Source organism: Daphnia carinata, chromosome 9 (assembly GCF_022539665.2).
Source record: "Daphnia carinata strain CSIRO-1 chromosome 9, CSIRO_AGI_Dcar_HiC_V3, whole genome shotgun sequence".
Classification (NCBI taxonomy): domain Eukaryota; kingdom Metazoa; phylum Arthropoda; class Branchiopoda; order Diplostraca; family Daphniidae; genus Daphnia; species Daphnia carinata.
In genome coordinates this window covers 5,480,841-5,506,713 of record NC_081339.1, presented here as the reverse complement: position 1 = coordinate 5,506,713, position 25,873 = coordinate 5,480,841, and the positions used below count along the sequence as shown (strand labels likewise).

General features: G+C 39.3%; 3 protein-coding genes and 4 long non-coding RNA genes across 7 annotated transcripts; 5 read left to right on the top strand and 2 right to left on the bottom strand.

Moving 5' to 3' along the window:
• The first annotated feature begins 7 nt into the window (after nt 1-7).
• LOC130688607 (mitochondrial adenyl nucleotide antiporter SLC25A23-like) lies at nt 8-4,409 on the top strand. Its single transcript, XM_057511604.2, has 11 exons — nt 8-359; nt 453-667; nt 756-867; nt 1,901-2,059; nt 2,126-2,389; nt 2,464-2,631; nt 2,711-2,858; nt 2,947-3,124; nt 3,692-3,756; nt 3,809-4,004; nt 4,072-4,409. Exons 1-11 carry the CDS (start codon nt 156-158, stop codon nt 4,193-4,195), a joined length of 1,833 nt encoding a protein of 610 aa, XP_057367587.1. The 5' UTR covers nt 8-155; the 3' UTR covers nt 4,196-4,409.
• Nucleotides 4,208-7,020, bottom strand: LOC130688608 (peroxisomal N(1)-acetyl-spermine/spermidine oxidase-like). The gene is made up of 4 exons (XM_057511605.2): nt 6,677-7,020; nt 5,267-6,044; nt 4,793-5,202; nt 4,208-4,720 (listed from the first exon to the last, which is right to left on the bottom strand). The coding sequence occupies exons 1-4, from the start codon at nt 6,802-6,804 to the stop codon at nt 4,540-4,542; spliced, it is 1,497 nt and encodes a 498-aa protein (XP_057367588.1). The 5' UTR covers nt 6,805-7,020; the 3' UTR covers nt 4,208-4,539.
• Nucleotides 7,021-9,887: 2,867 nt separating this feature from the next.
• Nucleotides 9,888-11,347, top strand: LOC132088303 (uncharacterized). Its single transcript, XR_009421766.1, has 3 exons — nt 9,888-10,033; nt 10,111-10,345; nt 10,428-11,347. It is a non-coding gene; the product is annotated as an uncharacterized LOC132088303 (long non-coding RNA).
• A 4,048-nt stretch (nt 11,348-15,395) lies between these two features.
• On the top strand, nt 15,396-15,890 carry LOC130688611 (uncharacterized). The gene is made up of 3 exons (XR_009000460.2): nt 15,396-15,522; nt 15,583-15,726; nt 15,788-15,890. It is a non-coding gene; the product is annotated as an uncharacterized LOC130688611 (long non-coding RNA).
• A 576-nt stretch (nt 15,891-16,466) lies between these two features.
• Nucleotides 16,467-23,213, top strand: LOC130688473 (myosin-2 essential light chain-like). Its single transcript, XM_059496897.1, has 6 exons — nt 16,467-16,471; nt 22,293-22,315; nt 22,410-22,437; nt 22,576-22,716; nt 22,773-22,937; nt 22,993-23,213. Exons 2-6 carry the CDS (start codon nt 22,313-22,315, stop codon nt 23,097-23,099), a joined length of 444 nt encoding a protein of 147 aa, XP_059352880.1. The 5' UTR covers nt 16,467-16,471; nt 22,293-22,312; the 3' UTR covers nt 23,100-23,213.
• Nucleotides 22,802-23,938, bottom strand: LOC132088304 (uncharacterized). The gene is made up of 2 exons (XR_009421767.1): nt 23,783-23,938; nt 22,802-23,721 (listed from the first exon to the last, which is right to left on the bottom strand). It is a non-coding gene; the product is annotated as an uncharacterized LOC132088304 (long non-coding RNA).
• Nucleotides 23,939-24,767: 829 nt separating this feature from the next.
• On the top strand, nt 24,768-25,375 carry LOC130688610 (uncharacterized). Its single transcript, XR_009000459.2, has 3 exons — nt 24,768-24,875; nt 24,960-25,109; nt 25,195-25,375. It is a non-coding gene; the product is annotated as an uncharacterized LOC130688610 (long non-coding RNA).
• The last annotated feature ends 498 nt before the right edge of the window (nt 25,376-25,873 follow it).

Below are 25,873 nucleotides of genomic sequence, written 5' to 3'. Positions count from 1 at the left end.
ACCTTTGATTAGTTAGCAGACGTACATAGTGATTTCGTCATTTAGACCAAAAATTTGGGGTCACGAAACGGAAAGTTTCTTGTAATGCATTTATTCGTGAAATCCATAAGGTGGTTCTGGTTGAACGTCAATTGTTAATTGAATACAAATCAGAAATGCGTCCTGCCAATAGTGTTGTTACTGCCAGTGAAGTCGTCCCACATTACTCATATGAGCTGCCGATTGAAGAAGAAGAGAGATTTGAGCAACTTTTCCGTCAGCTGGATGTCAACGGTGATGGGCGGATCGACATCCTTGAACTTTCGCAATCCCTTCACAAACATGGAGTCCCTGACAACCTTAAAGAAAGCTATGCAACGGTATGATCACATGATTTGCATAGAAACCTAATTATCTTTGTCTGGTAGTCGTACCCGTATTAATATCTGCATTCCCTATCTCTATCCCTGTAGAAATTTATTCAACAATCTGACCTTAACCAAAGCGGGGATGTGAGCCTGGCAGAGTTCATCTACTATGTTAGAGAGCATGAGAAGAAACTGCAATTGCTCTTCACTAATCTGGACACAGACAAGGACGGCAGAATAAAAGTCAATGAACTTATAACAGCCTTTAGGGATCTGGGCGTCGCGATTTCGCGTCAAGAAGCTGCTCAGCTGTTGAAAAGGTTCGTATTAGACGTTTTCTCTAGAATGAACCTTGTAGTTCAAGACCATTTTGTCAGCATACACCCCTCAATTCCATTAAATATGTAGGATAGACAAAGATGGATCTCTAGACATTGGTTTCAGCGAATGGCGAGATTTTCTGCTTTTCCACCCTACAGCCGACCTGAGTGAAATCATCAATTACTGGCGACATTCTACGGTAACCGATCAATAGCTAATATTCTGAGACGCATTTCTAACAACCATAGTATTAGATTTGTTTTACCTGCCAAGATTTGAAATATTTGTCAACATATATTCAGTGGCCAGCAAAAGTACAAATGAACCATTGGTGCCTGGCCATAAAAAAATAGGAAAAAAAAAAAGGAAAACACGTCACTGGAGCTGCCCATCTTATCGCAAGTTAACTGGTTAAAACCTTTTTCAGATATGGTCGCAATGCCATATGCCTGGGTAGCCATTGAGAAATCAAACGGACGGGATGGTTATATATGTGTGGGGTAATGGGTTTTCTGGAAGGCGGTAGGGAACCACCCTTATCCACACGTGCTCTGCCTGCTCTTTAGAGATCGCCACCTCCCCTTTTTTCCTCAGTCGCGGGTTTTCCCTTTCGAACGACGGATGGAAGTTGGATCTCTCAGCCTTTGAACTTGCGATATAGTAGTAGACATACCTGCTCTCTGTTTGCTACATCAAATTTGTTTTTCTGTTATCCCACTACCATGGCTTACATCAGTCTGTTGCATCCGACATTCCAGCTCTACTTGCAGGCATTTGAACACCTAGACATGGTAAAGTATAATTAATGACGTGATTTTACACATTTTTATCTCTCTCCCATTGTAAACGTTAGTTCAATCCAGTACGACACGGAAAACTGGATAATAGTTGTACGGCCGTGTCAAATCTGACAAAAAGCGCGCATGGGGAAGGTTAAACTAGTCGAGGCCGATATGCTTGGCCTCAAACCCAATTATATACTCTATCTGGATGACTTGGACTAGTGGATTCAAAAAGATCCTTTGAGAGTCCTTGACGGTCGCTAGAGACCCAAGGCCCACTGAACTCAATTGATTTTCTAGTTAATCGTTTTAGGGCCACATGTTTTGTCAACGTTTGTCAAACGTAACCATTATGAAACAGCATGACTTGTGATATTCTGTCATTACCTCCTGACGTAACGTGATTTGCTTATTTAATTAACTATTTTTCTGTTGTCTCTTTCATAATAGTACTTGGATGTTGGCGAGTGTGTGGCTGTTCCAGATGATTTTACCATACAAGAAATGCTATCGGGGATGTGGTGGAGACATCTTATGGCTGGAGGAATGGCTGGTGCTGTTTCGCGGACAGCAACGGCTCCTTTGGATCGTCTTAAAGTTTTTCTACAGGTAAATCATAAATAAATAATTATCGACTTAAACTCGGCGATCAATCGATGAAATTACCGATTACAGGTTCATGGATTGAACAAGTTTGGCTCTCTGGCCGCCTGCGCCCGTCACATGCTTCATGAAGGCGGTGTCAGAAGTTTGTGGCGAGGCAACGGCATCAACGTTATGAAAATTGCACCCGAATCGGCCATCAAATTCATGGCATACGAAAAATTGAAGCAGTATATCAAAGCGGGCTCGCCCACGAGAGATCTAGGCATGTACGAACGCTTCGTTGCTGGATCTATCGCCGGATGCATCTCTCAGACCACCATCTATCCTCTCGAGGTCAGTTCATTCCGCTTTCTCTCCCATCGAACAGATCATTTCATGATTGTTTTCTTTTTTTACATTTTGAAAAGGTGTTGAAAACAAGGTTGTCGTTGCGGACAACTGGGCAATATCGAGGCATAGTGGACGCTGCCAAAAAGATTTACAGCCGAGAAGGAGCATCTGTTTTTTTCCGTGGATACATACCCAATTTATTAGGCATTATCCCATATGCTGGCATTGACTTAGCGGTCTATGAGGTTAGATTCGTTTATTCGACCTTTTTTTTGTTCTCTGAATTTTGAATGACAATTGAACGTTGATTTTCTTTTTTCACAGACGCTAAAAAAACGTTGGCTACGAAATCATACAGACACGGAAAAACCAAGCGTGTTAATCCTATTGGGTTGCGGAACTATTTCATCTACCTGTGGACAGATCGCCTCCTATCCAATGGCACTCGTAAGGACTCGACTACAGGCAGCTGGTAAACCTACAAATTTTGAAAAGAAACAAGCTTTAACTTAAGCATAAACTTCAGCAAGAAATGTAAACATCATTTGATGAATTTCTAGTGGCACTTCAAACAGTGGGAGGTGGCCCAACGGCGCAGCTGACAATGTCTGGTGTCTTTCGAACGATTTTGGCGACGGAGGGCCCTGCCGGACTCTACCGTGGCATCACACCCAACTTCCTAAAAGTGGCCCCGGCAGTTAGCATCAGTTATGTCGTCTACGAGCACTGTAGACAAGCGTTAGGTGTCACTATGACATGATAGGATTGGTTCGTCATAATCCGCCTAGATTTGCAATTGATGAACCCATTTCCTACGTGAAGTTTTGTAATTCGAAAAACATTTAAATAGTAGGTCAATTCAATTCTGTAAATTATTCTGCCTTCTCTCCGCGTTTCCATATATCTAGGAAACGAAAATTTTGTACTTTTTCTCAATCCAGTGTTTTCATTTACAAGAGGGAATTTCTACTTCGACGCTCCTGCTTCGTCTTCATTAACTCACTGCAAATCGACTGGTTGCGTTGATTTTTTTTTTGTTGCTGTTGGAAATTCCGTTGTTGGGGTTGTGCTCTTTGACTGTGGTACTACGGAATAAACTTTCACTTGTGTTTGTGTACAGAGGGATAATTTGCCTAAATGCTTTCATTTTTTGTTGAAAGATGTCGCTGCAGTTGGTATCATAGTTAGACGTTAGATGGCGATCTAAAAGTTCTCTGTCGTCTGCCGTCTCATGATCGAATCGAAATTGTCTCCTTATTCGTAGTTGTTCCAAAGTTTCTGCTCCTAAGCTAACCTTTTAAAAAGAATGGCTGAGGCACTCCAAAAGAAAATGCAGCAAGAAGTTGAAAAATTCAAGGCAATTCAGAAAGGTATGGTTTAAATACAGCTTTAAATGTATGGGTACTGATTTACTATTTGTAGAATACCAAACTGTCATCAGCTCCCGGCAACAGCTAGATAGCCAATTGACGGAAAACAATGGTGTTAAAGAAGAACTAGGGTTGTTAGAATCTGATGCCAACGTGTTCAAACTTATTGGTCCTGTGTTGGTGAAGCAAGATTTGGAAGAAGCCCGCCAGAATGTCAACAAAAGAATTGATTACATCACAGCAGAAACGTAAAAAAAAAAACTTCTTTTGCTTTATCTTACCAGGAAACAGAATGATATTAGCCATTTGATATAGGAAAAGGTTGGACAAGACCATTGAAGAACTTGACAAAAAGCAAGATACTCAAAGAGAAACCCTTGGCAAAATGCAGCAGCAACTTCAGCAAGCCAATGTCAAAGCAGCAATGAAAGCAACATGATTTAAAATTCACTTCAGATTCTATCTGGCATGTATTATTCTCTTTCAATTCAATACATCTCGGCCATTTCATGGAAACATCAGAAACTGCACCATCGGTATAAGAAAAATTATACACAATTCATGTTGAGCAAGAAAGGCATAGAAAGTGAAATAAGCTGGTGGTTACTAATTGTGCTCCACCGTGTCCAATAAAGAAAAGTATAAATCCCCCAGTTCAATAAGAATTATGCCAAGGATAACATGGTAGTTGGTTAGTATGGTTGATTCCCCTTCCCATCTACAATTTTATATCAGTTACAAAAGAGTACATCGAGGACGATTTTTCATTTTTCATCGTCCTATTCAAAGTTTGTGCTTTAAGAAATGCTTGTTTGACTGCAGGATGAGCGGGATAATGCGGTCTGCCTCCCTCATTCCGGTTATGTACGCAGCGTGCAGCGTCGAGTAGTAATGATCGTGAGTGGCCTCCCCGGCAAATAAAAGACGGGGATCCTTCTCGGAGGGAATCGGACTGGCTAAATCGCTGGAACAGCAAATCAAAAGAAAAATAAAGTCAGCGAGGAAGATCACAGCTTGAGAACAGAGGAGACTATACCTGAAGCTGCGATGACTAGATTCGAATGTTGGGTAGGAATACGAGCCGCAGAAAAGTGGATCATTGAGCCATTTGGATCTAATGATCCGGACGGGGGCCACCATTTTCGGGTTGGCCGTAAAGGTACGCAGTAGACGAGTGCAAGTTTCGAGAATTTCCTCGTCACTCAATGAGAGCATGGCTTCAACTTCGCGGCCAGAGACCCAGGCGGCGAGAATGTTGGGCTGGCGGTAGACTTCCTCGAAGCTACAGATAACCTTGTACCAGTCGCGTGGCAAAAGTTTCTCAGCCAAATCTTCGGCCGTCCAAGCCAGTTTCACTCCGCCGAAACCCGGCTCCCAAAATGGTTGATCGAATTCGACAAAGACTTTTTCGACTTTGCCGAATCCGATCGATTCGATGGCTTTCACCTGATAGGGAAAAAAGAAAACAGTCATCTCTCAGACAAGCGTACATAAAAATCTCTTGCCATACTTTCAATGGTGGAAGAGGAGGATGAAAAATTTTGTCATGTGATCTCTTTAGTACACCTAGTGGCAGCGTGCAAATAACGTGCTTGGCTCTCCAGGTGACGCCATGGTCCGTGGTGATTTTGACTGGATGATCCAGCCATTCAGTTGAAGAAGATCCACGGCCTGATTCGTCAGACGACCAGAAGATGCCGGTAACGGTCGTATCGAATTCAATCGTCCCTTTGGGAAGGTTGACGAAGAATTCGTCGACCAAAGCCCGCATTCCGTTGGGCATCTTGACATCTTCTTCGGCCACATTCTCGAAAGTTCCGTGGAGAATGGCCGGAACCAGGGCTAAATCATTGCCAACGTGGGCGCGGAAATAGAGGATCATGGAGCGGAAGATAGACTCTGCCTGCTGGCGGACGGGATCGTTCAAATCAGCGCCAAATTCCTTTTCGGCCAATCGTTGCCAAACTTCTTCCAAATACTGGAGCAACGATTTGGTGGCTAGTCGCTGCTTCATGCGACTATCGGAGCGGTAGAGTCGCCCGGCTTCCATTTCCGCGTCGAAAAACAGCTGGTAACATTTCTCACCTAGTTGGCCATCGATGGTCTCTCCAGCTGATGTATAGAATAGTCCTTTTGTTCTGTTTTCAAGGTTCAATGTATCGGTCAGAAGAGAGCGTTGACGGGCCAGCTTGAACAGTTCATTCTCCTCGCTCCCACCGTGAATCCAGTTGGCCCCGTACTCCAAGTAAGCGTCGCCATGAGGCGCCGTAAACAAACGGCCTCCATACCTGTTTACTCATCAATACAGCAAACAAACAAAATATTTTAAAAAATCGTTAAGTTGGAGTACGTGTGGTAACACTGATTAGAAACGTAACACATCTCTCTCTGGTAACTCCATAGTTGGACATTGATCAAGGTCGGATAGTTTAAAAAAACAACAAAACAAACTATGTTGTCATCAGTTACCCAACCGATTTAGAGAGTTTGGAACAAGATCAGAGTAAAAGGGCTACGTGATTTTTTCTTTCTTATCACTCTTTTGTTTCGAGATTGACAGCGGGTAATTTAGGAAACTAAAACTTGAAGGAATTAAGCTTCAGCGGAAGGAAAGATGGAGAAAATAGTAGGGCATGCGGTATTGTGAAATTGGGAGAAAAAACGAGATTATTATTTTGTGAACCGACTGCATTTGTTTTTTTCTTTCTCGATTTCTAAGTATCGATACCAGTCGTTCCCTTGGAGAGGTTATTGGACTCGAGAGATGAAATCTGAGAGGGCGGATATTGAAATGGGATTGCAGACTGCTTAAGAGCACGCAACGAAAATATTGCCACAGGCCAATATCCTACAACTCTACTTGACTTACACCAAAAGCTAACTTAAAAAAGAAGGAGAAAAATGTAAATCATTTGCCTACCTGTTGGAGGCCTCAAGGATGACGACGTCCATGACACCGTTGCGGCGGAGATGGTCTGCCGCCGTCAGTCCGGCAATGCCGGCGCCGACGATCACCACGTCGGCCGTTTTCTGCTGCTGCTGCTGCATTGTGTATGGTCAGCAGAGTTTTCTTTTGTTTTTCGCTTTTTGAAGACGTGGAAACGATCCTGTGACAGGTGAAAAGGGAAGAAGGGCACTAGCAAACGACTGGAGTTTAGGATTAACGGCGACGGAGGAGGAGGAGAATGTGTGACTGTCTCGAACCGCAGCGACCGACCAGATGAAGTCAATTATCAGCAGGCAAGGCAGAGAGGACCTTTTATTTTAACTCCCAATCGAGAAAAAGTTTTATCAGATCCTAAAGAGCTGCTGCCCTCCCTCTGTGGCAGCGGAATAAAAGCGAACTAAAACAAACACCGCAGCACACGCGCCCTCTTCTTTTTTCTCTTCACTCTTTTCATTTTTTTCATTTCTGCCACTGTACTTAGCCCTTCCTCCGTTCTTTAACCGTATTTTGTCAAAAATTAAATCACGATACAAATATTCAAGCATAGTTTCGCTAAACTTCAAGCACTTAAACTCGTAACTGCATTCAATACCCAAGATTACATTTACCGATTTCCCCGAGTCGGTTAAAGCCCTGTCTACGTAATCTAACCTTCAGTTGGTGTAAATTTCAGAATTAAGCGTCTCGTCTGGTCGGGTGATGTGAGAAATAAAATCTGTTCAAGGACACATAAATAGCCTATGGGTTAAAGTCTCGTAGAACGTTGTTTGGCTTGTGTCACGTCAACGCTTCCCTGCCAAAGTAAGTTTCGCGCCCTTGATAACCAATGAGTGGTCCATCCCTATCAAGAGACAATATATCCAACTGGTTTGACATGTTATTGCATATGTCCATATCATCATGGACACTGCACTAGGCATACTCACTGTTTGGTGCTGGATTAGCTATCGACAAATAACTGGTTCAGAGCGGTTGGCCAAGATGGAGCGACGACAAGCTACGAATAGCTTGTGGGGATCGATGGACGGAAACGAGTTTTTGGAATGAGTGACTCGTTTCTTGAGATAAACGATAGCCTTTAATGACGCCCCGAACTGTCTTCTGTTTGTGTTTCTTCTGAGTTCTTTGTCGAAGAAGGTTTTGACTTCATTGTTCAAATTCCCACATGTCGAGAATACGGGATGTCCAACTGAAACAATTTAAAAGAAACAATCTGGAAACAGGAAACATCGCACTCTAGCTTGCCAATCGACTGGCCAGACACAGCCAGGGAAAGAAAAAAAAAATTACCATGAATGATTAGTTTTTGAAATTCGTTTCTTGTTTAATCTTTTTACCAGTGGCCAAATCATATTCGACAGATTATTTTAGCTTCTTATGGTGCTGTGTACATTTTCTCGTGTGACACATTCCGATCTGTAAATCAAACGGCGTTAAAAAGCAATACAGTCAAAAGTAAAACTGACGAATATTCGGTAATTTTTAAAAAATGTTTATCTCCCTTTGTTGTTCCAGGAACCAATTAATCCACTATTTGTCAGTCTATGAGGATATTGAACCAAAGTATACCTTGGACAACTTTTTTACGGAGGACTGATATTTCTGTGTAACTTGATGGTTATGCTATATAAAATGAAGCAGGAGAGAAACTTTAACTAGGGAAGTTAAAAATAAAATAAAAAAGAAGATTTTACCTGAGGTGAAAAGCTATACAATTGAGCATATTAGCTTTCCAAGCTATAACCTATAAGTTCAGTTTTTGTACTGCTTTTGCATTTTTTGTGGTTAAGAAGAATTGTACTGTACCGCCACTACATTTCAAAATGGCGGATGGTGCTTGGTGGCCTCGTACGAGTACAAAATGGGCTCTAAGATTTGACCTGTTAATCTCCGTATTGCTTTCAGTATTTATGTATTTTATACGGAATTGGTAGTCTTTAGACAGAAAGCTTTTTTAAATTCAACAGCATGTTAATTTTTCAGGTAATGCTACTCTTGAATTTAGTGGATATGGGGCCATGGTTTGGTATGGCATTCTTTAGCCCTACATAGCTGTGCATGCGTCGTGACATTTTTATTCCTCCGAAATCAAATGAAGAGCTTGATACTTGGTTTGTCAAATTTTTATAAAGTTGTATGTAAAAGTGCCACTGCTGTAAATTGTTTTCATTCCTTTCTTTACCTCTTCCGATGGATCTGTCTTTGGCAGGATGCCACAGGATTGGGATTTGTAGCCATAATCCAGAAAAATTTATGTCATTATTTTTGCGTACCACATCTACAAGGTAAATTATTGACATTTATTTTAAAGTATAACTTATTGGCAGAAAAGACCTTGTTTCTTTCGAATCACATATTTCAAAATAAGCCAAGAATTGTAGCTATCTAGCAAGATCTTTCAACTTTTTGAAGCATGGTCAACGAACCAATATTTTAATAGAACAAAAAAAAAAAAAATCAGAGACTTTCCTCAACAATAAAATTGTGTCAACGTCCCTTTCACTTGCTCAAAATTGCCTATTCAGTGATGTTTTTATTGCTTCAGGAAAATGTATGGTTTTACATGGTGACAAAGTGCCCCTATTACTTTGGCAATTCAAAGATGACCAAAATCTACAAAAAACATTGAAGTTTGTTTGCTAAACTATGTGTCATGCCTGCTAAAAGATTATATTACCCATTTTGACATGTTATTCGTAATTTTTTTATCGTGGTAGATGGTCCTGTTCTCTGAAACTGACACAATGGAGGCTGCAATCACGAGTAAATCGTTCCAACGTTCTTTTACGAGATGATACTCTTACAAAGAGTTCAAGAACTTCAGGAAACCACTGTTGTGCCATGGAGAAAAGAAGGCTACTGGTATTCTACTCATTGAATCTCTTCTAACATGTCTTTTGTTGTATCCATTTATTGAACATATCTTTTTATCTGTAGGGTCTAAACAAGATGGCCTTCATTTGAGCTTGCGGTAAATCTTACAAGGAATCAGAAAAAAACTAAAAGTTAGGTTGCAGGCCAAAGACGTTTTTCGTTCAAAATGACGGTGCAATGCAAGATGTACGTAACCTGAAATTCACAAAGAGGTCATCTTATTAAGATAATAAGTTTCGTTTTATGATTCTTCTTTACTGTTTTAATTAGATACGAAATTGGAACAGTTTTTCTGTCGTTCGTACTGCAATTGCGCAAAGGGCTAAGACTCCGAGGAAGAAATTCAGTGCATTGGAAGCAGAACGAGTCGCAGAAATATGATGCTTCTATTTTCGGCGGAAGACATTTCTTTACGGAACAATAAATCCTGCTATTAGTAGACGGCTGTGGTAATTGGTACGCTTATCATTCTTAATATGGATCTTAATGGTAATGGATGTCAAGCATAATCGCATATTGTTGTCCTTATGTAGATAACAAAGGCTGTTGGTGAGCAACAAAAAAATTTCAAAAAAGCGAGAACAAATTCTTGGATGGTTTTGCTTCACAGGACACCTTTGTGCTTTCTTCCATAGTTCCATGGATGAAAATTCCATTTAAAATGAGCCATATTTGTATTTGTTAGTGATGATCCGGGAATCTTCGGTTTTCATGTTTGCCATAGGACTCTGTACTTGGGAGTGGCATTATCCGAAGATAACACAACATGTATGTTGCGTAGGCTGTCCTTTTATACGGAAACATGAAAATCGCATAATTCATTCATTTACAACTTTTTAAACTTGTACAGATCTCTTTCGGTCGCTTGTATATCATGTCCCCTGATTTTGAACGGCGCAAGTTGCAGCGCAACGGTAATCTGGGCACCCTCCCCATTGGCAATTGATTGTCAAGATACCTTGGTTTTCAGTTCCATCCAGCAAAATTTAATTAGTGGTAAGAAATAATTGATCATTCAGCACTTAAGCAACCATTTATTATTATTCAGATAATGGCGGTTGGTGCTTGCGCCATGACGGTCATCTGGTGGTGCAATCGAGAACTATCAAACATTGAATGAACTCGTTGACATGTCATTTCTCAAGTCTGCGTAAAGAGTCAAAGACGTAGCGACACTCAGTATCCATTGCAAATTTTACGTTTTTGCTGGATGGCGAAGCTTTTCGTGGTATCGGTATTCTGTTATTTTCGTTTCAAATTATACCTCAGCCTAAACAGAATATTGACTAAGATCTAAATCAGATTTATTTGCGGGCACAGTCAGTTTTAAGGCTAATAATATTTGCACTTCATTGAATTGTGTTTTGTTCAGCATCGTCATCATTTTTGTTTATTTATATGCCAACCATTCCTTTTTTAAATTCGTACTGCAGAAAACCATGACAAAATGGCCGTCGTATACTGGAGACATCTAACAGAAAAGTTACGAACTCGTGATTTGATGGAAGTGTCAGCTGTTCTCTTACTCCTAGCGTTGCTCAGGATCACAATTACAATGGACGTGTACTTGGTTGAAATTTACCTGCTGACCTGTATTTCGGCGTGTGGACGTAACGTTCGTTTTCTCTTTTCCACCTAATTGGTACCGGAAAGAGATGTCCCTTTTTGCGTTTGCAAGGATATTCTTCAGTGAAAATGAGTAATGCCAGTAGAAACTCTTCATTTCTTCACAAAAAAGTTTGGCTTAAGACAAAAATAAGACTTCATTGGATTGAAAAATGATACATCTGTGAGTATACATATGACTTCTGTTATTTAGACGTTAATAAAATTCACTATTGAAAAAAAATATTCTTTTTTAAAACAATTTTTACAATTTTCTATGTGACACCAAGAAATGGAAGACATGGATTGGATAATATGGTTACTTGAACACTGGATGTGCAAATGCAGATCAGCTGACTTATGTTTCACATGTCAGTTGGAGATTTCCTGGGCAAAATTTCTAGTAACTCAGCATTTGGTACCATCTTTACTATAATTTTATACAGTATTCTGCATGTCTCATTAATAAAGATTTAAATGCTTTTATAGATTGACACATCATCATATGTTCGTCATATGGTAGTTTCACCCCATCTGTCATTTGTACCAATTCTAGATATTGTCCATACCAAATCTTCATGTTTACGTTCTTGCCAGTGGTGCTGATACCTTTTTTTATCACAACCGCTTGTTTCAGCTGTTCCAAGTATTGAAGCATTACTTAAGCAAGTACTTAGAGAGGGCTGCCCTTTACAAAAGAAGAGCTTATCATGGTATGTTATGAAATAAATAGATTTTTAAAGAAAGAAAACTTTTAACCTCTCCTGTTCCTCATAGATGCTGTGATGGTATGTTTGCAAAACTGGAAAAAATTCAAAATTCTGTGCTATGGTTGCCTTAAGTACGTGCTCAACATTTTGAAAAATGTGAACAGCAAAGACAGTTGGTCAGAATTTTAAACGTCAAAAGTACTTATTTCTGGAAAATCAGTTAATCTACATCCTGATTTTCTGCTGTTCCATCAGTCACTATGCAGTGTGTTTGGACAACCTAAGCATTCTTGAATCAGACTGCTTCAGTTTATATCGAAGATGTATTGCTTGTCAGGCCCGGTGACCAACTTCACAGGACTATGTTGTAAGTGAGTATCACTTTACAAAGCCAAATAGGTGTAACAAAATGCAATTTTGTAAATTTAGTATACAGAATTATTTTACTGCTTTGTTTTTTGTTGTACATTGTACAGCAAATTTAGATTACATGCCTAGTATGAAAGAGATCAAGTACATTACCGAAATTGGCTATCTCAATTCGCGACTTCCGAACTCATCCCAGTCTGTCATTGTGATGTAGGGGTCCTGAAAGAAGTTGGAACGTTTTGAACCGTCTCAGCCAATAAGTCTGTCTCTTTTTTTGTGCCTGGAAACCCATGATTATAACTAATTAAAATGCCATTTATTGTGTCATTTGCATAGGTATTAGAAAATAGGTAGTCGCTTAATGATTAGTTTCTTCGCTGCCCGTAAACTTACCATCCAAGCAATCACTATGTCTGTCAAACCATTAGCTGAGTACAGTTAATACCAGTAGTTCACCAAAACAAGAGGTAAAGAAGGATTGCACCGATCCTTATTGAATTTATATTGATAGGCAAACGTTTTAAAATTGATTCGTGTTTCGTTTTCTTTAAATAGGTTAAGAATCATACTGAATCAAAAGAGGTATCTAGTCGAAGCAAATTTCATAATGATAACGGTTGGAAGCCCGAAGGAATTTTTGAAAAATGCCTCCTGCCCATTACCTTCAGTCGTTGCTGCTGCCTGAAAACAAAGTATTAAAATTTATATAAATTGAAGTGCATATCTGGGCTCCCTTCTTTTCTGTGGCCCCGTTTCCCTTAAATTTTTAATAAGCCCGTAGGGGGTCATGCCCCTACTGTGATCAGCAGTAAACGGTTGTGAGTGCGCTGTCCGGAAAGGGGACGTGGGGGTCCCCATGGTTCGATGATATCATTGGAGGGCTGTGGGGCTACCCAAAAATCCGAATTAACGGTTAATCGCTCACGTAAAAGCTTGTCCGCGACCTTCGCTCTTCTTCCGGCTTCTCTTAGCCACGCACCGGGTAATCTCCCCGGTGAGTCAACTGAGGTAGTGTCTCCCCCTACCTTGGTTGACAGCAACTTTGAAATCGGCTATTTTGCCCTTTCAAAGTTGCAAGTCTTTAAATTGTGCCGAATATTGTCAATACAAATTCTTTAAAAACAATTACATATTTTGCCTATTTTACTTTCGTGCTGTTGTTGCTCTGTTTACTAATGTGAACATTTCCTTACCTATGTCGCAATGCTATTTTATGGACGCATACGTTATATTTTCAATTTTTGCTGTTCCCATTTATGGGAGGATATGTTGTTAGACGACTTGATTGTTTTATGGACCAATGCACTTTAATCTCACTTCATGGAGATTCTACAACTTTTAATGCATTAATGATATTGATTTGTATACATGCGTTGTATTTCTAATTTGACATTTTGAGTTACATATATGTATTCAATTTCATTTTGACTCTTTAGGGTATTGAACCCTTGATTTCTAGCGTGCGACGCCGATGCTCAACCATAGAGCCATGAGTCTTGTAAGATAGGTAACTATTTTTCCATGTTTTTTTGAAGGAAACCTATTTGCACTTGTAATAATATTGATGTGCGTCCCAACGCAATTTTATATTTCCGTCTCAGAATGTCACCTATACATACAATACAGTAATTCATTTTTTGTACAAAGAAATATGGTCTACAGTGGGAACCTTATTTCAATCCTCTTGCACAGAGGATCCAGACGAGATTCGAACTCTTGACTTTTGATTCCCGTAGTCAGACGCTCTACCTCAGAGCTATCAGTATTACGACATTTCCCGTAGCGTGCTAATACGATACAGCGTAACGTAAAATAAGAAAAAGTAGGGCTTAGTTTTAAACCTGACTGTACATCAGATGGCCGTGCATGATAAGGTTATAATAATAGTATGTGGTTTATCTTCATGCTATGATCTATATTTACCAGGTATACCTTCCCATTAGCGTGATACATAATGCTAGTAGTATCTGTTAACGAAGTAGTGTCATAAGTATATCAATCAACCAACAGTAAAATAACAAAACAAGCACGAAAGAAGCCACTACACCATTTCATATATGATCAAAATGCTTAAAATGTTTGGCATATTAATGTCGAAAAAAAAAATTACCAGAAGTGACCGGAAGTAGACTATATCTCCAGAAATACTGGGCCCACAACAAAATGAATATGATTTTCGTGATCCTCGTGAAATTTAAGGTGTGACTGGCCTATTTTGACCCGTTTTTGGCGAAAAGTCCAATTTGGCCAAAATCGCGATTTTTCCTGAACTATAGTTCAGGGAAATTTGCGATTTTTGGCGATTTTCGGGTATTTCCTCCTGACACATGGATTCGACCCCAAATTTCACGAGGATTACGAAAATGTGGTTCTTTTTTCATTCAGACCAACAGATAGTGAGTTATTAAGCAATTTCAAACCGGAAGTTATACCGAAAATTAAAATTTCGAAAAGTTAAAAAATGAACTATGTTTTCCTTTACAAGGTACACAAGATCTGCACAGTTTCAGTCGTAAACTATAGCCATCAGAATTAAGGCCATAGTGGAACAGATACGGTTCTTACCAGAAAAAAGTAAACAGGAGATCCAATTCTTGCGGAATATTGGTGGCAAATAGCACATCTTGTTAGAATTTCTTGAAGGTTTATTCTAATTAAAAAAAATCTTCTGTTACAGACTGTAAATATTTTGTTGCATTGAGAAATGAATGCTACCACGCTTGTAACCATGGCTTTATCCAGAATGATACAACATGAGACCTGGTTTTCCAAAAGTACGTTAATATTACCTTGTTCTATGCCCAACAGATTACATTTTGTGTTGGTAACGAAGCAGCGTAAAATTTGCACATCAATAATAGTGGTGGAGGTAAAAACAACAAGCTATTCCGACGAAGTAAACTCAAATACACGCTTTCAACGTAGCAACAAAATAAACAATGAGAAACAAATGTCAAAAAATAGTTTCGATTTGAGCCGCTAGAGGCTGGTGAACTTGCAGCACCGTCCGCTGGAAATTATGTTGCATATTTTCAAGACATCTAGTGGAAAAGTGACTAATTCCGATCCATTGTCATTGCCACCACGTCAGCTGTTCTTTCACGCTATTCTATCAGCTGTTCTATTTCGCGTGGCGTCGGGCTGAGGATGGAAGCATGAAATGAACATCTTCCTTCTAGAAATTTAACTGTTGATTTCATCGTGTTAGACCTGGATTTCGTGAATTGAATCTGTGCTTAAAGGTGAAGTAAGTTCGCAAAGGTATTGTGGCAAATATTGGTGTCAAAAAGCATTCTGTAAAACATTTAAAATTATTCAAAGGAGCAGCATTGATTGGCTTAGCCACCACGTTTTTGATCTTGGTTAGTCGAATACACTCATTTGGGACCAAGGTTGCTACACGAAGAAGACAGTCCTTTGCAATCGATGTCACAGCCTGGATGTCTTAAATCCAGAGTATATCAGGTAGTGCTAAGTGATGGTATTATTTAATTTAGTCATTTTAGCTTTGTTACTGTTCTTTTAGGTCCTAGTGATTTACTAGGATGCTGTAGTGGTCGCAGAATCACTTTGGGAAAGAAAGAAATATATTATTATTTTGTGTTACTGTAATAAAAGACATCCAGTACCATTGTTGTGTTGTTGAATCATTCTCCCACACGCAAGAAACAAAGAGAAGTTCCAGAAGAACCTTGTATATGTTCCCTACTGGGTAGTCAAGTCTGTCACATTGTTAAGATCTTTTTGGGTTGTTTGTAGACAAAAAGAAAACGTCTTTTTTTAACTGTGAAAAGGGATGTTCACGAAACATTGTCAACGTCTTGAGATTCAGTTATATACATGGTAAGTATTGACTATTAAAACTAACTTTATAAAGTAAAAGGAAATACACAAGAAAAATATATCAATTTGAAATTATTTTTATTGTCCCACCTCCACCCTTCAATTCCACCACTATTTTACATCACATATATATACATACAAATACATACATAAATACATACGAACACTTAACTAAATTAACCCGATGGCTGCCACGCCATGCAACCCGTAGGTTGCTTAAACTACATTCGCTACACGTCGAGTCGGAAGGATCCCCGACCAAGGTGAGGCTTGTCCGAAGACAAGCCCGGGCTGGCACGGTGAAAGAGTCCATTCTGGGAATGCACACCCCAGGATATCTCTCACCGTGCCGACAAAGAGAAGTCCCTAATGGTGCATTGCCTAGCGCCTAATGGCATAAAGCCATTAGGCGCAATGGCGACTGTTCCCCCCATGGCCATGAGGAGAACAGCGCCCAAGTCCCTACAACTACCAAAAAAAAATGGGAGCAAATGGCGTGGCAGCCAACGGGTTAACTTATATAATAACATGCAAAGCAAAACAATATACCAAGACGAATGACGTAGATGGCGAAGGACGGCGATGGCGAAGACGGTGTTGGCGAAGACGGTGTTGGCGGAGACGGTGTTGGCGGAGACGGCGATGGCGAAGACGGCGTTGGCGAAGACGGCGTTGGCGAAGACGGCGATGGCGAAGACGGCGTTGGTGAAGAAGGCGATGGCGAAGATGGCGAAGAAGGCGATGGCGAAGAAGGCGATGGCGAAGAAGGCGATGGCGAAGACGGCGATGTCGAAGACGGCGATGGCGAAGACGGCGATGTCGAAGACGGCGATGGCGAAGACGGCGATGTCGAAGACGGCGATGTCGAAGACGGCGTTGGCGAAGACGGCGATGTCGAAGACGGCGTTGGCGAAGACGGCGATGTCGAAGACGGCGTTGGCGAAGACGGCGATGTCGAAGACGGCGTTGGCGAAGACGGCGATGTCGAAGACGGCGTTGGCGAAGACGGCGATGTCGAAGACGGCGTTGGCGAAGACGGCGATGTCGAAGACGGCGTTGGCGAAGACGGCGATGTCGAAGACGGCGTTGGCGAAGACGGCGATGTCGAAGACGGCGTTGGCGAAGACGGCGATGTCGAAGACGGCGTTGGCGAAGACGGCGATGTCGAAGACGGCGTTGGCGAAGACGGCGATGGCGAAGACGGCGATGAGGCGACTATCAGGATTTTCCTTTTTATTGACCCTGTGTAATAGATGTAAATAAGTTAGCTAAAAGAACAACATGGGAATTTAATAAAAGAGATCTAAGTATGACTATGGTTTGCCGGGACTTTAAAAATGATACAAGTTAAAAATGAACACTAGCTCGATTAGTTTCCCAAGATTACTAGTGCCATAATATGAAACTGATTGAAGGCAGGAAATGTTACTTCTGTAAAATAGTTGTTCATTCAAAAGAAATCCTTTGCTAAATGATTATCAAACATTCCATATGTTCAATCTTCTCCAAAAAGAGTTTGTCACAAACAGTTGTCATAAAGCTTTGTTAGTTGAACGTAGATTCAAGAAGTTCAAACAAACAAATATTTAGTACAACAGAAGTCATGATATTGAATACAAACTTGAAAAAGGTTAATAAACCATTTAGTTTACATTATTACGATAGAGATGCAAAGGCTGATAAGTTAAATACTGACAGCTCAGCTAGTGTGCTCGTTATTGAAACAGTTAAGCCAATCCTTTAACCTCTACTCACAATTCTATGTAAGAGACTCACTGCCAAGTATTACTCAACAATTTGCCAACAATATTTCTGTTATGCTCTGAAGAAGAGCTTAAAGATATTTTACGCTACAAAAATCATACGGCTGATTTTCCAAGGCACCGGCTGAGCATCGACTTCCTTACTATGTGTTCAACTTATCATTGCTGGTTTACATAAAACGCTTCCATCTTCCTAATTCTAACAATAAAACAAAATAATAATGCCTGAATAAAAATAATGATCGTATGTTACTTACTCGTTGATGTAGACGCACAAAACAGGAGGAAAACTAAAAAAAAACAACAGGGCAAAAATGTTTGCTTGGTGACATGGCTAATGGCGGACATGACAGACGACGGTAGCGTTCAATCTTTCGGGTTTTAATGCGACGCAACCGAGGTTTTAAATCTTCATACGATAAGCATTCTCGAATTTTAAATATACCCCCAGTGATTGATTAGATTTTTAATTCAAGGTTCCTTATTGTTTATATGCAAATTTCCGAAGTGTGTCGGAAGTAACGAAGAACTTCTGAACTACTAATTACACAACGAAACGAATCAGAGATGTATAATACCCATGAAATCGCAGAACGCAACTTTCCAGCGAGTATATTCGTTTGTTACGAGTAATGAAAAGCCGGACAAAATTGACATCGGAAAAAAAAATCAACAGAATGTGTTGCACACTCAACACATGAATTTTATAGTTAATGAGACATTAGGCGCTATTAGTATTCCGCAATTTCCCCTAGCGTGCCAGTATGCTACAGCGTAACGTAAAATAAGAAAAAGTCGGGCTTATTTCTAACCCAGACTGTACATCAGATGGCCGTGCATGATAAGGTTATAATAATAGCACGAGGTATATCTTCATCTATACTTATCAGGTATACCTTCCCATTAGTGTGATACATAATGCTAGTAGTCTCTGTTAACGATGTAGTGTTATAAGTACATGCAACTCGCGCGATCAACCAATAATGAAATAGCAAAACAAACACGAAAAAAAGCCGCCAACCTGTTTCATTTATGATCAAAATGCTTAAAATGTTTGGAATATTAATGTTCATTTTTTACTTTATGCCAAGTTGAAAAAAAAATTACCGGAAGTGATCGGAAGTAGCCTATATCTCCAGAAATACTAGGCCCACAACAAAACGAATATGATTTTCGTGATCCTCGTGAAATTTAAGGTGTGTCTGGCCTATTTTGACCTGTTTTTGGCGAAAAGTCCAATTTGGCCAAAATCGCGATTTTTCCTGAACTATAGTTCAGGGAAATTTGCGATTTTTGACGATTTTTGAGTATTTTCTACTGACACATGGATTCGACCCCAAATTTCACGAGGATTACGAAAATGCCAGTCTTTTTTTGTTCAGACCAATAGATAGTGAGTTATTAAGCATTTTCAAACCGGATCTTAAACCGGAAATTGAAATTTCGAAAATTTAAAAAGTGAACTATGTTCTTCTTTACAAGGTATAGAAGATCTGCGCTGTTTCAAACGTTAACTATAGTAAATTAATATAACATGGCCTTTTAAAGTTGTTGAAGTTCAGTTTTCAGGTATGACTCATATACCACTTTATAGCAATACCATACACACAATCCAGGCAAATATTTCAAAACCCTCACCTTTATTTGATATCCATCAGAAATAATTAGCTTCACACGATTACACTCATAAGTTTACATTATTATTAAATAAAAGCCTACAGCACAAGCACAATTCTGATACAACTTTTCATAACAATGATTTGGGACATCTGGCGACCGTAGTTAGACTTTGTAAAGCCAGACTTCGTGAATATGTCAATAGCCGTCTCATCGTTTGCTTAAGATAATTTTTGTATGGTAAAATATTTATTCAATTTTAAATAACTTTTGAATTTCCTTCTCTGTATTAGCAATGATGTGACTGTACTGGTTGGTGGGGTTATCTAGGGACAGACCTTTTCCATTTTCCCATCCAATCTGTGAGGCAACTTTGATTGTTTGTTATAACTACAGCAACATTCCCTGCATAGCGAAGGGAATGTTCACATTTTCTTTAGCGAACTGTTGCCTGAAGTTGAAAACACTTTGGCATATTTGGTTGGAGTTACTCTGATAATATTCAGGTGCAGTGATAGGATCTTGTCCTCTTACTTGAGGAGTGTTTTGCCTTTTCAGCAATCGAAGAGGCTCGCAAAGATTATTGATTTTCTATCAGTGACTGTCAATCTGCCGAAGGTGTCTTCTTGAACAATTATGTAATTGATTGATGGTCTAGAGATCACGTGTTTATTAAATAAAATATCTTAAAATGCAGAGAGGAAACTTCCATGTGACAAGCCGTACTCTTCTCCAATCTCTTCTGAAACTCCATTTCACTTGCTTTTTAAGATAAACAACTCACTCTATAGTTCACTATTTGTTTGGGTAATAGCAAAATAAGCCCGACATAGTCGGCTGCGAAAATGATATGAATGACTGTAATAGCGGAAAAATGCCCTAAAATATATCCCCAACATTTTTACGTTAAATTGTATGTTAGCACCAAATAATAGTATTACACAGTATTAAGCGTCCAATAAAATATGTGTAACTACTTTGTATCAGGAATTTCTACTGCAGACGGTCTCCCAAACACTATAGCCACCTATTGGTACGATATTCAGTTTTCTACATTGGGTTTCAGCGATCGTCTGGGGCTAGAGTAAGGGCTGTAGCAACTTTCACTTCTAATCATTCAAATGCCATAAGGTTCACGTGTAAAAGATATTAATTTTCGTAATCCTTGCTTAATTTAGTTAAAAATACATTATTCCGATGCGAAATTGAACGCTGATCACGAGTATCGGCTTTGTTTTGACATTTAACTTAACAAAATGGAGAAAAACGAAGAAAATGACCGTGGGAAAATTGCCTCCAAAACCGTCAAAAATTGATCATCGTTGGAATTGCTTGAAAATGGCAGAATATACTCACAATCGAATGCTGATTCAGAGAAAATTGCTATTTTTTTCATAACATCAACCGTTTTGAAATACACCGAATTTAAAAACTACTGGCGCGCCAGTACGCTACAGCGCTAGCGTGACACATCAAAGTTATTCAATCCTATAGTAAATGGGTGATCCTATTCTTGCACAATTTTAGCAAATAGCACATCTTCAAGAATGTCTCATAAGTAAGTTACAATTGATTTACAAAGTAATAAAATCATGCAACAAACCACGACATGTGCAAAGTACACAACAGAACACCTCTGTTACTTGCAACTTTACTACTGGATATGTGTACTAATAAAAAAGAATAAGATTAACATGTTGCAAATGTAAAAGTAGTAAATTATCATTTTAATAATCCTGAAAATTGGCTTTTGGTTGTAAACACAAAAACCATCAATTTTCACCAAATATCATGCACAGTTTGCTTGTAACACTAGCTTTACCCAGAATGAAGCAACATGAGACCTGGTTTTCCAAAAGTATGTTAATATTACCTCATTCTAAGCCCAAGTGCAACGGCTAACATTTCGTTTAGGTAATGAACTGGGCAATATTTGCACATCGATAATAGAGGTGGAGGTAAAAACAACAAAAAAAACCAGAAATAACGATACCGTTCAGACGAGGGAAACTCAAATACACGTTTTCAACGTAAAAACAAAGTAAACAATGAGAACCACATGACAACAAAAAATTACAATAGTTCCATTTCACACGCTAGAGGCTGTTGAATCTGCAACGCCATCTAGTGGAAATACTGTTTGGCCAGGTTTTAATATAAGCCCGACAAAATAAGCATCGCGCTAGCGCTGTAGCGTACTGGCGCGCTAGCATTGCGTCAAATACTCGGTGTATTTCAAAAACAATTAACTTCATAAAAAAAATAGCAATTTATTCGGAATCAGCATTCAATTTTGAGTATACCCTGTGATATTCAACCAATTCCGATGAGTGTCAGTTTTTTCAGAAAAAAAATTTAAGCCCGACCGAGAAAAGTCGGGCTTAATCAAGTCGGACTTATTTAGTCGGGCTTAAAAAATTTCTTCCGTCACTGTATGTAGAGAATTAACTAAAACGTGACCGTTAGATGGCGATAGCAGTAAAACAGAAAAAAGGCCAATATTTTTTATTTTTATTTTGGGTAAAACGGATTGTCATACATATTGCCAAAGTAAAACAGAAAAAAAGCCAATATTTTTTATTTTTACTTTGGGTAAAACGGATTGCCATACAAGACGGTTAAAATTTTGAAGAAATTCTTACAGCACTCCCAGCGGCCATTAAATTAGTATTTTAAATTTGAAATTTGTTGATCGATATAATAAACGGCTGCTAGATGGCGTCAAAGTCTTTTGACGTCACTTTCCCATAATTTCAACACACTTTGCTTGTGCGTTCGTTTGGGTGTGCAACTGTCTGAGAGAATTCTGTGCAAGTTTACTTCGAAATATGGTAATTGTCAATTTTTTTTCTAATTACAATTGGAAATCTCGTTTATTGTTGAAAAGGATCAACTAACGTTTCACTATTTACTTGTTTTTCAAAGGCTGGATATAGTGAAGATCAACTTGCTGGTAAGAATGCTTTTTAAAGTGGCTATTTTCTTACCTTATATGGTAATGAAAGTTGGTGCAGACCTTTGACATGATTGGCCTGGTTTTCGTTCAGTGTCCCGTTTCCATGCATACCAATTTTTCATATGTTTTTCATAGACTTTCAAGAAGCATTTCAACTCTTTGATCAGAAAGGAGATGGGTGTGTTCAGGTGTCTCAGATTGGTGACATCTTGCGTGCATTGGGACAAAATCCTACAGAATCTGATGTGAAGAAGCTGACTCACAACCACAGACCAGGTATTTGATTGTAATGGACTGTTATCGTCAGTTAACTAATGGCAATGATTTGTTAGAGGCCCGTGTCAACTTTGAAGTCTTCCTCCCTATCCTTCAAGCTATTTCTAAAAACCGTTCAGCTGATACAGCAGAAGACTTTATTGAAGGCCTGAGGCATTTTGACAAAGATGGCAATGGTTACATTTCATCAGCAGAATTGAGACACCTTCTCACAACATTAGGTATGTTCTTAAAACTTGACTGTATGCAGGAAAAATTAATACCTTTAATTTGCAGGTGAGAAATTGGCTGATGATGAAGTTGGGGAACTTTTGAATGGCCATGAAGATTCGCAAGGCAACGTTAACTACGAAGAATTTGTTCGTGCCGTAATGAGCGGTTAGATCGAAAATTGCACGATTTATTTTATATTTTCGTATTACCCCAGTCCTCATTTCAATAAATCCACCAAATTTCTGGTAAAATAAAAAATCCAAAAGATATAAAACGAACAAAAACATTCTCCTTTTGGTATACTTACATTCTGTTAAAATAACAATTATTATCCTTACCTTCCTATCCCGCATCTGTTTCTAGACCTTGTCTATCTGGTGTGTATTGCAGTGCCTTTTTCATCATTATATTACCGCACATTCCACAATACACTTTGGCGCTTCCTCAACTTCTTGATCTGTTTCACTTTGAAAAACGCTCGCACGTCCTGTCAAACAGTAACAAGACGCTCTTTACACTTCGGTCGTTACAACTTGAGGATGGACAATGCCCTACATGTCGAAATGTTTTGCCATTCCCGAATTGACAAGATGACCCACAAGGTGGCAGCAGCACGAGGACGAAAACGGTTTTCGATATGAAACGATTGTTGGCATTTAATAATGACGAATTATCTTCTCAAATTAATTTCAGTAATGATGCAACTGAGACGGAAGGAAGTAAAAGGCGCTCCGCTATGTGTGCCAAAGCCAAAATTAGAAGCTTACGCCGTGGAAGAGTTCCAAAAACAGACTGGAAAGAAAATGAATGATGGGACATTTCAAACACTCGAGGGTCAAATATAGAAAACAACCTGATTGGCAAAACAGAAATAGCGCAACTTGTTTTTTTGGTTTTGGCACTTGTACGCACATATACAACAACTTTGTGTCTTGCTACTGCCTCTTTACGACACAGGAAAAACAAAACAAGACGATGGATGGCCCGATCAACAATGCTGATGTTGACGCGACGCTTTACGTTTACAAACAATAAACGAAAGGATCTCCAGCACGTGCTGGGGTAGAATAAAATGTCATCCCAGTTCTTTTTTTGAACAACCTTTGGCGAAATAAACTGATGCTGAAAACATTCGAGGTCGCCAATAGAAATCGACAAGCTAAACATTTTTGCCTGCGTCGAACAGCTGCCAAGTGTTTATCCAATTAGCTACTTAATCAGTTCACTTGTGTTCTACAATCAATCAATATCCCCCACCCTTTATTTCAACAAAAATTTCAATACGAGCACCAAAAAATTTGTGATCGATCATTGATCGATGTTTATCAGCAACAACAAAATCTTTCTCGTGCAGACTTCATATCTTCTTGAATGTTTATGTTTAAAACTCACGCTCTTGTAAGACTTTGCTATTGAAAACGCGTTATTTCGGATCAAAGGCTCAGACATCACGGCGGCCTCTTCACTTATCTACTTAACAGTCAAAACACTTAAAAGCGAGTATAGGCCTATCTGGTATTGGGATGAGTGACGCTTAGCTCACGGGCGTGTATCACGTATTTGCACAGAGTTTTGAATGCGCAGTGCAATACACGTGTGAACACACTGCACAGACTAACGCGATATTTAATAATTTGTCGAATAGCTTTAGAACGGAAAGAAACAAACAAATAAGTCCTTATCAAGGGTTAAAGAAGAAGAGATTATTGTTATAAAACCGTCGCGTAATTGCTGGTAAAGTCGAAAAAGCTTTGTAACGGTGTGACGCGCATACGTTTGTGAACTCGATAAGACAACAAGGTTCAAGTGATCTATTAGCCTTTTATGGCCCAAAGTCAAACCGGGAGCCATAAAGGACCACTTTCTCAATCAACTGCAATTCAATTGTTGATTCGCTTCCAAACAGAACGCAATACCTGCCTCACTCAACGTTTTAATACAACGAGGTAAGTTTATCCTCTAATGGCAATCAAAACCTATAACAGTTACCTTGGATGTTCTATAACAAAACATATTGATCTTAAACGTAGAGCCATTAAATCCTAGTCAGGGGATAAATTCGTTGATACACGCAAATTTAATTGAGAAAATGAAATTTAACGTGAATTGCATCATCGCCATTTTGATGGTCACCACATTAATTGCCGTGCACGCTAATTCGATCGCCGCCCGTTCTATAGGTAAATAACTTATATAAAAAAAAATTACTCACCAGTTAAGTCGTCAAATTCGAATTGAATTTTTCTCGTTGGATGGAATTCCAAGATGGATCAGTACCTCGTGCTGAAATGACAACATCAACGACCCGTGATTGGGCCCAGCTTTGCCTCGATCTCTGCAGGACGGGGGACGGTGGAGTTTTATGCAATTGCGAGTTAGTTCCAATCCGACGCCAGTGACATTTCCCGATGAAACCGCATCTCTTTTAATATTTTACATATAAAAAAAGAAAAAATAATAAAATTAAACTTGAAATTGGAACGTATTGCTTAGTTTATAATTGACCTTTTTACGAGTTTGATCGAATTTGCCATCGACGAGAAGAAATGGAGACGGTGATTCAGTAGGTCGACGAATGTTCTTAAATGTAGAAATATTAGCAGCAAATACATCGATTCGAGATTGCACAATTCAAAGGCTGAGATGTTTGAATGAAAATTATTGAAAAATTTCGTACGGCCAAACTCATTTTCAGAACCGAAATGAAACGCAAAAATTGGGTCTGACGTCACAAAAGTCTTCTCTCCAAGTTTGCAGACAAATGAAAACTTTACAACTTCAATTTGAATAGTAGCTGCTGCTGTAATTACGGGCACATGCATATCACGATGGAGAATTAATTAGATCGTGTGGAATCTGGCGCTGCAACCCTTCCTACCCTGACAATGGCTTGGATGTCTACGTCACATCCACCCTCCCCCCAAATATGGTTTCTATAAATCTA

Excerpts from the sequence above, each read along its gene's own strand:
- LOC130688473 (XM_059496897.1), top strand. Across the intron at positions 22,438-22,575 it reads TAGTGAAGATCAACTTGCTG|ACTTTCAAGAAGCATTTCAA; the intron begins GTAAGAATGCTT and ends TGTTTTTCATAG. Across the intron at positions 22,938-22,992 it reads ACACCTTCTCACAACATTAG|GTGAGAAATTGGCTGATGAT; the intron begins GTATGTTCTTAA and ends TTTAATTTGCAG.
- LOC130688607 (XM_057511604.2), top strand. The coding sequence starts at position 156 with ATGCGTCCTGCCAATAGTGTTGTTACTGCCAGTGAAGTCGTCCCACAT. Across the intron at positions 360-452 it reads TTAAAGAAAGCTATGCAACG|AAATTTATTCAACAATCTGA; the intron begins GTATGATCACAT and ends CTATCCCTGTAG. Across the intron at positions 668-755 it reads GCTGCTCAGCTGTTGAAAAG|GATAGACAAAGATGGATCTC; the intron begins GTTCGTATTAGA and ends TTAAATATGTAG.
- LOC130688608 (XM_057511605.2), bottom strand. The coding sequence starts at position 6,804 with ATGCAGCAGCAGCAGCAGAAAACGGCCGACGTGGTGATCGTCGGCGCC. Across the intron at positions 6,045-6,676 it reads ATCCTTGAGGCCTCCAACAG|GTATGGAGGCCGTTTGTTTA; the intron begins GTAGGCAAATGA and ends ATGAGTAAACAG. Across the intron at positions 5,203-5,266 it reads CTCCTCTTCCACCATTGAAA|GTGAAAGCCATCGAATCGAT; the intron begins GTATGGCAAGAG and ends TTTCCCTATCAG.